This window comes from Lactuca virosa, chromosome 7 (genome assembly GCF_052849685.1).
Source record: "Lactuca virosa cultivar CGN04683 chromosome 7, Lactuca_virosa_CGN04683_v6, whole genome shotgun sequence".
NCBI classification, from domain to species: Eukaryota; Viridiplantae; Streptophyta; class Magnoliopsida; order Asterales; family Asteraceae; genus Lactuca; species Lactuca virosa.
Window position 1 is genome coordinate 4,727,426 of NC_136432.1, and position 11,677 is coordinate 4,739,102.

At 35.9% G+C, this 11,677-nt stretch overlaps 2 protein-coding genes across 2 annotated transcripts; both read right to left on the bottom strand.

Annotated features, from left to right (window-relative positions):
* Nucleotides 1-306: 306 nt before the first annotated feature.
* LOC145123958 (desiccation protectant protein Lea14 homolog) lies at nt 307-1,924 on the bottom strand. Its single transcript, XM_079059148.1, has 2 exons — nt 1,626-1,924; nt 307-758 (listed from the first exon to the last, which is right to left on the bottom strand). Exons 1-2 carry the CDS (start codon nt 1,829-1,831, stop codon nt 506-508), a joined length of 459 nt encoding a protein of 152 aa, XP_078915274.1. The 5' UTR covers nt 1,832-1,924; the 3' UTR covers nt 307-505.
* Nucleotides 1,925-3,385: 1,461 nt separating this feature from the next.
* LOC145123960 (desiccation-related protein PCC27-45-like) lies at nt 3,386-4,383 on the bottom strand. Its single transcript, XM_079059150.1, has 2 exons — nt 4,112-4,383; nt 3,386-3,752 (listed from the first exon to the last, which is right to left on the bottom strand). The coding sequence occupies exons 1-2, from the start codon at nt 4,315-4,317 to the stop codon at nt 3,497-3,499; spliced, it is 462 nt and encodes a 153-aa protein (XP_078915276.1). The 5' UTR covers nt 4,318-4,383; the 3' UTR covers nt 3,386-3,496.
* Nucleotides 4,384-11,677: the final 7,294 nt, after the last annotated feature.

An 11,677-nucleotide genomic window follows, 5' to 3' on the forward strand; every position in this document is an offset into this window, starting at 1 on the left:
GTAATTTTCGATCTTTTGTATGTATGTTTTGTTTTTCTAACTTACACATGTATATGTCTGTGTCGATAACATTAAATCGTTAAGTTAAGACAATTAGAAGTCATGTGGTTAATTATCACTAATAACTTTAAGCCAAAGATGGCAATATGATTTTTCCCATCTGACATTGCACATTTTTGATGGTTCCTTCATCGTTGCACTTCTCCAACATTTTTCACATGGTCGAGTAAGTTTGATGTTAATTTTACATTTTTACTCATGCAATATATAAAATATACCCAAGTAGTGAAATAGTAGAGTTTCCGATTGTGGAAGTGGGTAAAAGTCGGTGATTACTTAAAGGAAGGGTGCAATTTTGTGACAAATACATGATGTTCGCTAATAAATATAAGTTTGTATATAGCTATCCTCGGAATTAAAAAAAACTTATACATAAGATAATTGAAAAGTGTGTGATCACACGTACAAGATTGATCTTATTTATGATTTTTTAAGGGTATTGTATTTAAGTAAAGAAGTCGGAGAGGGTAGGGAGCTTGACCTCACCGGTACTAGTGATTGGTATGCTGATGTTACCAATGAGAGGGAGATCAACAACGAGTGTGACTTTAAGGTCATAGTCGATATCCCAATCTCTACCAATGTCCTTCACCAAGCTAACCAAAACACTATGTGGTACTTTTATATCCACGTTTAACATCGTCTCACCATCCCCTTTCAGTGAACCTGGGTCCGGGACTGTTCCGCTTGCAATCTCACTAGTTCAATCCAAAACATCAATATTAATTATAAAACACTTACTTCACCAAATTAACTTAATATATTATTAAATAGAATTACTCGAAATCTTAAATAAAACAATAATAACAAATACTTGTTAAATAGAATTACTCGAAATCTTAAATAAAAAAAAAAAAAAAAAACCTTGTAATCTATTAATTAAAATAATAATAACAAATACTTGTTAAAAACCAAACCAAACAGCCTAATTTGAAAATATATTTAGAGGGAATATGCTTTTTATTCCATGCGCGATCTTAAAATAATGTTTGGTAGAGATATACTTTCTCACTATTGCAATAAGTTCATCCAACTTTACCAAAACCAAAAATGATGTGATTATTTAATTAATAATTTGGATTTGATAATTAACGACTTCCATACCTACATTTACCGTGTGGGATTTTGTGTACAAACAGATCTGCCCAACCTTTTGACAAGATCCTTATCCGAATTACTAAATGTTTAAGAAAAGTTTTCTACCAAAATTCCATGGCTACATCTACTGTGTAGAAGTTTTGTGAAAGTAACAGATAAACGTCAAAGGAGATCGAAACAAGCTGCCGAAACTCTCTCTCGATAACAGATCCTCACCACGTCTGATTATTCACATTTTTGGTAAAATTTAGAATTTCAAAGTTACAGAATTAAAGCGAAATGAGATCTCCACAAAATGATAGCAAAAGAACCTGCCAAAACAAGTCCTTAGCGTATACGATAGATTGTTCTTATTTTCAGTAAAATTTTGATTTGATAATCGAGTACTTGCATAGCTACAACCTACATTAAGTTTACTCTGTTGAAAGGTATACGAAACTAAATGAACAAAATGATAGCAAACGAACCTGCCGGAACTTTTAAGAACGTAACGGATCTCGCCGATTGGAATAGATACACTGTAAGGATTTAACACCTTGACCTTAGCCAGATAAGTCACAGAACCGAGACTAACTTCTTTCAGATCGACATCCGTCACACTCGCCTCCGGCTTCTCCATGCTCGCCACCGCATCCGAAACGAATTGCTTCGCCTTGTCCAGCAAACTGGCCATATCTCCGGCAACGATCGTCAACCACAGTTTCAAAAAGGAAAAAGTTGGATTGTTTTGCAAGAGAATTTGCTTTTGCTCTAACTTGATCGAAATAACATGACATTTATACATAGGTAGGTGAGGGGGTGGGGGGCAAGGATCCATGGGTCGGGCCTTAAAGAGTGGGTCACACGTGATACTTATTCTTGTCTACAAAATTTCAAAGACTGTCCCTGTGGTTTATAAATAAAATTACCACAAATGATCCTTAAGTAATTTGTTGCATAGATGACTTTTAAGTTTAAAAAAATTAAAATATTTATCCCACCCCAATTCCAGACTCTTCTCTATAAAAATAACCTGCAATTAGAAAATTTGCATATACACACATTGCAAATCAATAAAAACACAAATGTGATAACCTTTGCTTTCTTTTCTCTTTTTGTCCACGAAAATACACACACATCCCCCTTATGTTAACTAAAACTCTAATAAACTAAAAAGAAACGTGAACAATGTGTCGAACAAGAACGCTAGACTGAAATCCTCTTTTACGGTATTTTAAATATCTTTAACTTCATGTAAAAAAAAACTTCAACTTTCTAACTATTTCAAATTTGCAACTGTAAGATTCAACTCCAATTTGTAAATAAAAAGCTTCAAATTGATACCATAACCTTTTGTTTCCCCGTTATGGTCACATGCATTGGACTTCTCTTGGATGATGTCATCTATAGACCATTTGGTTGCCGCTTCATCTGAACTTGGTTGTTATTAACATTGCCATGGAGAAAGCAAGGGATAAAGAAGGTTAAGTGAAGAGGGGTTAGGCGAGAGTGAGAGAAAGAAATTTTGGTTTTGAGAAAACACATAAATGATAGGCAAAAATGTCTATTCATATAAGATTTAATAGAAAAACAAACGGTGTAATACAAGGGTTTACAAACTTAAGGACCATCTATAATATTTTTGTAAATAGTACGGACCATTTTTGACATTTTGTCTTTTTATAATTATATCTCGTGTTATAATATAAAATAAAATGATTTACAATTTTGTTTTGTTTATGTTTAAATTTATTTTAAAAAAATTCCTTGCAATTTTTATTTTTATTTTTCTCATTCCGACCATTTTGGTAGGTTAACGTTAATCTTTTACTAATTTATTTTTTTTTTCAAACAAAAACCTACCTTTATTTTTTCCTTTTTAAACTCATATTTGACAAAAAAACAAAAAATGAAGACAATTTTGTCTTCTTATTCATGGCATATAAGTATTTTTTTTTTCTTTTTAAACTCATATTTGACAATAAAAAAAATTGAAGATTATTCATAGAGTATAAGTTCTTATATTGGTTCATTGGAGTGAAGGTTTGAGATTGAAGTGAAGGTGTGAGAGATATAAGCAATATGAAGACACTTTACTTTTGCTTCTTTTCCATAAGATATAAGTTGAAGTAATTGAATACTAATTAATAATTTAATAAATGAAAGTTGAAAAAAATCTTTGAATGATGTGTAAAGTTGCCGATTACTTAGACCTAAAGGGTGAAAGCGTATAAGTTGGTAGTATGAATTATGAAATGATCCTTGGAATTAAAATAAAAACTTATACATAAGATAGTTGAAAAGTATGTGAACACGTACAAGATTGATCTTATTTATCATATTGTAGAGCTACAGCTATTCACGTAGTAAAGAAGTCGGTGAGGGAAGGGAGCTTGATCTCACCGGCACTAGTGACTGGTATGCTGATGTTACCGATGAGAGGGAGATCAACAACGAGTGTGACTTTTAGGTCATAGTCGATATCCCAATCTCTTCCAATGTCCTTCACCAAGCTAACCAACACACTGTGTGCCACTTTTATATCCACGTTTAACATCGTCTCGCTATCCCCTTTCAGTGAACCTGGGTCAGGGACTGTTCCACTCGCAATCTCACTGATCAAAATCCAAAACCAAAACCGAAATCACTAATCATCATTCATAAATATTAATTATATATATTTGTTTTTCGAGTGTCTTCCTTATCCGAACTAATGTTTTAAGTTTTCTACCAAAAATCATAATATCCATGGCTACATGTACTCTGTAAAAAATTTGTGAGAAAGGAGATCGAAACTGATAACGACTAGCAAATGAAGCTGCCGAAACTCTCCAGAGTCTAACAAGTACTTGGCGGATACGATTAATTGTTGTTATTTTCAGTAAAATTTCGATTTGATAATCGAGGACTTACATAGCTACAACCTACATTTACTCTGTGGAAAGGTAAATAGACAAAATGATAGCAAACGAACCTGCCGGAACTTTTAAGAACGTAACGGATCTCGCCGATTGGAATAGATACGCTGTAAGGATTTGAAACGTTGATCTTAGCCAGATAGGTCACACAACTGACACCAACATCTTTCAAATCGACATCCGTCACACTCGCCTTCGGCTTCTCGATGCTCGCCGCCGCATCCGAAACGAATTGCTTCGCCTTGTCCATCAAACTGGCCATACCGATCGTCAATCACAATTTCAAAAAGTAGAAAGTCGGATGGTTTTGCAAGAGGAATTTGATTTTGCTCTAACTTGGAAGGAGATACCATAAGATATTTATACAGAGGGGGAGGGGGGAAGGATCCATGTGTCGCGCGTCAAAGAGTGGGTAACACGTGGCACTTATTGCTGTCGACAAAATTTCAAAGATTGTCACAAATAGTCCTTCAGTAGTTTCTTGCATAGATGATTTTTAAGTTTCAAAAATGTTCCAATACAAGTCTTTATGACTACACCTTCCAACGTCAAAATAAAAGTTAACTTATCTGAAACGATCAATATATATATATATATATATATATATATATATATATATATTTGATTTTGCATCTTTTTTCTTAAATGGTTAATCATTGAAAAAAGATTATAACTTCTCCAAGATCCTCCATCGAAACCACCTTGAATCGCCGTAAACATCATCCACCACTGAACCTTTTCTTCCAGGTCTACATATTATTTACCTAAATCTCTTATCTCCACTATTTCCACATCCATTGTAAATGTGGTTATGTCTTCCATAGAATCCACATTTTCAAAAATTTGGGACACGTGATAGTCTTCTCCACTGTATCAAGTCAATCGTTAGTGAGCTCTATTATGCTAATTCAAAATTTTGGCTCCAAATTGATACATCTTTACTGTCTCTGTTATGCTCACATACGTGATTTTACTAATGATAACTGATTTCTATTATGCATGATCAGACTTCTCTTGGATGATGTCATTATAGATTGCTTGGTTACCACTGTCAGTGTGTGGGGTTGGCAGCTATGGTGTATGATGTAGTTCCTATTTCAGATACTCGATGAGCGGTGCAAGGTCAAGAGATTTTGGTTGGATCAGGCATGCAAGTCTTGGTTAGCTTAGGTGACAATTGGGGTGGATCTGTCTACCTGAAGGTTGGATGTGATTTCAGAGTCAGCAGGCCATGGACTAAGAAGCAGATTCTTCTCTTGCGAATTAAGGATGTTATGAGGAGTAATGTTTTCTTCAGGTCGCTTGATTCTTGTTTACGTCTGCAGAGGTATTGGGAGGTGGTCGGCTGATCAAGGGATGATGTGATAGTTGTGATTCAGACCGTTTGAGTCTCTACTCAAATTGGCTTATGAGTCTGGTTTTGGAACCTTGGTTGTTGATGGTTGTAGGCGCGAGCATTAAAGTGGTCTCAAACCTCTTGGAAGGAGTCGAGTTTGAAAGACCCATAAGGGGTTACTTCGAGAGTGGAAGCGAGAACCGATTTCGAGGAAGGAATATAATTTAAGTGGGGGAAAATTGTAACTCCTAGTTTCCAGAATGGATCGGTTTAGGGATTAAAGGAGTCAAAGGCATGGTTTTTTGGTAAAATCAGGTGTCACGAAGTTACCATAGATAGGTCACGACGTGACAAGTGATTAATTGAAAAATGGTAATTTATCCGAGCTCACAACGTGAGACACAGTGCTTACGACATGAGATGCGTTGCAGCCTAATCCCAAGATCTTTTAGGGTTTCCTTCATATTTAAACCCCATAAACTTCAGTTTAGGGTTCATTTACAGCCTCCTTCGTTCTTAAACATAGAAAGACCCTAACCCTAGCTTCTCATTGTGATTTTTGAGCTTTTGGTGGTATTTTGGTGGCTTTAAGAAAAAGGGATCACCTTTGATGCATAGATCTAGCTTGGAAGCTTCATTTTCATCTTCTAGCAACATCTCTTGACCATTGTGAGTAACCAAGATTCAAGCTTTATGATTCCTTGTTGCTAGATCTAAGGTTTTATGCATGATTATCCATGGTTAGATGAGTTAGAGTGTTGGGACTCCATAAAGTTAGCAACTTTATGGGTCCTTAGAGTCCCTTAGTGTTTATATGTGGTGGATCTGAGGTTTGGGTAATGTTTGAACTCATGCTTGAGTTTTGACCTCCTTTTTCTTCATGAATGCCCTAATTTGAGCTCAAGTCTTGCATTGGACTTGCAAGACCTTAAAACATCGATTTGTATGGTCTTTGGGGTGTTAAGAAGCCTTCTAGAGAATATGGATTAGTGGCTTAATGGATTAAGGATTTTACTCATCAGAATGTCATTCAGACAGATCTCACGACGTGAGACAGATCTCAATCAACACCGCAGATTGCCTTATGCATGCAAGTTATACATAAATAGAATCACATAGACTGTCAAATAAAGTTTCTTCCCTAAGACCACAACCAAACAAGGAACAAGAAATGAGGCAGAATCCATCATTCTAGGGCTATGCAATCCTAAACATATACAACTTTGAAAGCATACACTTAGCAAATAATAGAGTCAACATTAATTCCAAGCATTGTATTCATAGCATTGAATTCTCCTAGGCTACAAGGCATCACACAAATCAGGCAATTCTCATAACTCATGAAGGCATCCTTAGCCATATTCTAGCATGCATTTCACATATTAACATACTAGTTGCAATTCATAAGCATGGTTAAATTTTGGGAAACACTTACTTGAGCTCGGACGATTGCACGTATTGCACTCTCTTTTTTTACTTAAAAAACCGGTTTCAGAAAAACTTGACTTTTGTTTCTTTTTAGAAAGGGTTACCATTTCCTCAGTTTGAGTTCTGACACACTCGAGAGTGTGCATGAATCCCTCAAACCAAGGCTCTGATACCAACTTGTAACAGCCCAAAAATTCAGATAATTTTTTTTTATTTTTTTAAATAGAAATTACAATCATAATTTGTTTCTCAAAATCCATTCCATCATATCATATCAAAATATCAGAGTATCAATATTGATAAATGTGGAAATTGCTGGGATTGAATGTTGCACCATCAAGTCGGACCCTTCCCCTTAGTACCTGAAGTACCAGAAAACACCCAAATAAATTGTAAGCAAAATCTTAGTGAGTTCCCAAAATACAATATAACATACAACCACAGAATACCGCGCCACATACATAAGATTGCCATGGGCTACTTGTTGGATAAGGTGTCTAAGTCCATAACTATAGTTAGTATGTACTTGACCCGACTTGGCATGGTCCATTTGGGTTGCATGACATCTCAACAATTGGATAGACAAAATGAGAATAAGGACACTTATGATTTGTTAATATATTCTAATATATTAATATGAAATCATATTATTTAATTAGTATTGATCAATAATTAATTTGGAATTAATTTTGTGATCAAAAGAGACTAATTAAATATACGAGGATTGATTATGTAAATCCTTCATTCTTATATAGTGGGCTTATGATCCATGATTCACTAGATTGGGCTAGGACCCATTGGGTGCTCCATAGAGGTTAAAACCCATGGATCATGGGGGAAATGAAAAGCCATGCACATTAGGGTTTACATGGTGTAACCCTACATGTGACACACTATATAAAGAACCTCATGGTAAGCAAAATCGGCGACTAAGACAAGAACAAGGAGGGCTAGCCGATTTTGAGTGAAAGTGTTCTTCTCTCAAGTTATTCCAAGAGTTGTGGTGTTGTGTGAAACATTTGAGGCATCACATTTGGGGTGCTAGGCTCACAAGGTCTTAAGGAATCCAAGCTACAAGAAAGGTATGTCATTCTACTAGTTTTTATATTACAAGTACTCCATGCCATGCTAGTTAGGATGAGAACCTTGGAAAAATCAAATTTGCATGAATATTAGAGAAAACATAGATCCAAAGTTTCTAGTGTTACATGTACACCATAGGAGTGTTAGAATGCTCAAAACCCATCACTACCCCCATGGTCTTTACCTGGAACGCCATGGGCTACCCCCATGGTATGATATCCAAGTGCTATAAGCTACCCCATCAAACCTAGAGATATGATTTGTTGATTATGAGTTGGTTGTGCATTGTTTACACGAAAACGCATCAGTAACTTGATGTTATAAAACGTGCTTTTGTGTATGATTCAACAAGTGGTTAGTACAAGCATATTAGTCGAAGTTTATCTGTTCCTTTTAATCCTTGGAGGATTAAAAGCGATATATGGGCCCCTCGATGATGTTGTTTTGACCTATGTGTCGGGCCCGGTCAGAACCAAATTGTTGTGTTCAGTTTAGTTCTATGTCAAACAAATCAAAAATCGGGAAACAAACTACTGGACAATAAGTACGACATTGTTCCATGTATTTGTCCGGCTGATATCTAGAACATAGGATTATATGATCACTTATCTTAAATGGATACATCATCTTAGTTCCGCGAGACTTTGAAAGAGCTACGATTGTTGGTCGGATCCTGAAGTCATACCTGTAACTATAGTTATTAGACTTATCCAAGTGGGAGACTGTTGGATAAGGTGTCTAAGTCCATAACTATATTTAGTATGTACTTGACCCGACTTAGCATGGTCCATTTGGGTTGCATGGCATCTCAACAATTGGATAGACAAAATGAGAATAAGGACACTTATGATTTGTTAATATATTCTAATATATTAATATGAAATCATATTATTTAATTAGTATTGATCAATAATTAATTTGGAATTAATTTTGTGATCAAAAGAGACTAATTAAATATATGGGGATTGATTATGTAAATCTTTCATTCTTATATAGTGGGCTTATGATCCATGATTCACTAGATTGGGCTAGGACCCATTGGGTGCTCCATAGAGGTTAAAACCCATGGATCATGGGGGAAATGAAAAGCCATGCACATTAGGGTTTACATGGTGTAACCCTACATGTGACACACTATATAAAGAACCTCATGGTAAGCAAAATCGGCGACTAAGACAAGAACAAGGAGGGCTAGCCGATTTTGAGTGAAAGTGTTCTTCTCTCAAGTTATTCCAAGAGTTGTGGTGTTGTGTGAAACATTTGAGGCATCACATTTGGGGTGCTAGGCTCACAAGGTCTTAAGGAATCCAAGCTACAAGAAAGGTATGTCATTCTACTAGTTTTTATATTACAAGTACTCCATGCCATGCTAGTTAGGATGAGAACCTTGGAAAAATCAAATTTGCATGAATATTAGAGAAAACATAGATCCAAAGTTTCTAGTGTTACATGTACACCATAGGAGTGTTAGAATGCTCAAAACCCATCAGTGGTATCAGAGCCTAGGCTTGTTTTCTTGATAGTTGATGCAAACTGCTTGAAAAAGTCGAAAATTTTGTTCACTGTTCAGTGGACTCGCCGAGTCCAAGTGAAAATTCATCCTACTCGTCGAGTAGGTTCTTGCACTCGGCGAGTAGGAGGCCATGTGTGCAGATTTTCGAGTTTTGCTGCTGGAAATGGACTAGAATCATTACCCTAAACTGTTTTAAACCTATAAAACCTGTTTTTGTTGTGGTAATGATTATGCTAATCCATTTTCAAAGGTTATTATCAAATTTTTAAGTTTTATATATGTTTATATGATTCTTGAAATTGTTGATTTGAATGTTCATACTTATGAGTTTTAGTAGATCATAAGAATTATTTGCAAATTGTTTGATGATGTAATTCTTGATCTAAATGTTATTGATGGAGTCCATAATTTGTCCTCAGGATTACCAAAAGTCATTTCTTTAAAAAGTCATTAAAGAACCATAGGTTACATAAAATGAAGAGTCTTCATTTTAATAGACCATTAAACTCATAAGTTATTGAATATGAAAGGTTTTGAATAGTTTCAAAACTTGCCCTCAAGTTTTGGAATTTGTAAAGTCACTTTAGAAAACTTTAATTCCAAACCCTAGAGTTTTAAAAGTTAAAATTCAACCCTTATACTTTATAGTATTATAAGTTAATAATATATATATATATATATATATATATATATATATATATATATATATATATATATATATATATATATATGTATAAGAGCAAGTCAGTTTTACCGTTAGTAGGCCTCATTCACGAAGCCGGTCTATAAGGGGGGTATAAGGTTGTTGCCTATAAAATGGCAGCTTAATGGGTGTCCACTCTCACCCACCGCTTCCTTGACTGGTGGAGGGTCGTTAGCCGAACGGGTAGGACAAGGACTATAATTCTCATTAAAAGTATAATGATAAATATAAAGTAACTACACCTTTTATAAATTCCCAATCTTAGTTACTTTAGGAAAATGTGAATATGGTGTTATCCCATGAAATTACACTTTGTACCTTACCAAGTCGTTGGTGGAGCGTGTGTGGGTAGCCGACACACTAACATGGACTAGTAAGAGTGGCAAAGGGTGACTTAATGTTTATCATAGATCGGTGGAGCGCATGTGGGTAACCGACACATTGATTAGGTGATAAAGATTAAGGGTACCAAGTTAATTTGCATGGTTATTCACACCTTGTTTGTGATCCTCGGCATCCGAGTCACAAACTTGAGAGGGCACAATCGAGATTTAAACATGCCATTGAAAAGTTCAATGAATCTCAAAAGATCTAAGAGTTTCAATCCAATTAAAACCTAATACCTATTTCGTTTTTCATGGTGGAAATTGGTGAATCGTCATTTGCCTACCTTCAAATATTTTATAGCTTGGATTACGTCATCCCTCTTCCAAGTTATAAAGTATTGTGTTGGGTCCTAGCCTTAATATTACATTTGGGTGTCTTATTAAGGATTCTATATCTAATCTAAACTTGTCTTTCTTCTTATCAGATGTGTTCCAAAAATGCTGCTTCTGGCTCAAACCCTACCAGCTCCTTCTCTCTCATGAACCTTTGTGGGAGAGTCATCTTTGATGGTTCAAACTTTAATGATTGGACCAGGAAAATCAGGATGGTCATGCGTTACGAGGACAAGGAATATGTCCTCGACAAGGAGCTGAAAGAAATTAATGAGTCTACTGCTACTCCAGAGGAGATCGCTGACTTTAGGGCACATGAGAGAGATGCTACCAAAGTGGCATGTATCTTGTTGGACACAATGACAGCTGAACTCCAGAAGTCCTATGAGGACTTTTACCCTTTTGAGATGCACATGGACTTGATGGACCGCTACCATCAGAGTGCTCGTCAAGAGAGGTATGAAATCATCTCTTCCATGATAACAACCCGAATGAAGGATGGTGAATCCATCACGGGCCACATGCAGAAAATGAAAAGGTTTGTGGACCGTTTGCTGAAGTTGAATGTGAACTTCCCCGAGGAGTTGGCTATTGACATCATACTACACTCCTTACCTACTTGTTATGATCAGTTTCGAATGACCTATCACATGAACAAGGAGGAGGTCACACTCAACAAGCTTCAAGGACTTTTGAAGACCGTTGAAACTGGTCTCAAAGGTAAATCGGTTGTAACTACTCCTACTCCTAACACCGCCCCTGTTCTGTCAATCGGGCAAAGTAAAGGGAAGAAGAGGAAGACCCCTTCGAAGGGTACCAAGGGAAAGTCTCTTGATGGCT

Excerpts from the sequence above, each read along its gene's own strand:
- LOC145123958 (XM_079059148.1), bottom strand. The coding sequence starts at position 1,831 with ATGGCCAGTTTGCTGGACAAGGCGAAGCAATTCGTTTCGGATGCGGTG. Across the intron at positions 759-1,625 it reads GTTCTTAAAAGTTCCGGCAG|TGAGATTGCAAGCGGAACAG; the intron begins GTTCGTTTGCTA and ends GGATTGAACTAG.
- LOC145123960 (XM_079059150.1), bottom strand. The coding sequence starts at position 4,317 with ATGGCCAGTTTGATGGACAAGGCGAAGCAATTCGTTTCGGATGCGGCG. Across the intron at positions 3,753-4,111 it reads GTTCTTAAAAGTTCCGGCAG|TGAGATTGCGAGTGGAACAG; the intron begins GTTCGTTTGCTA and ends GATTTTGATCAG.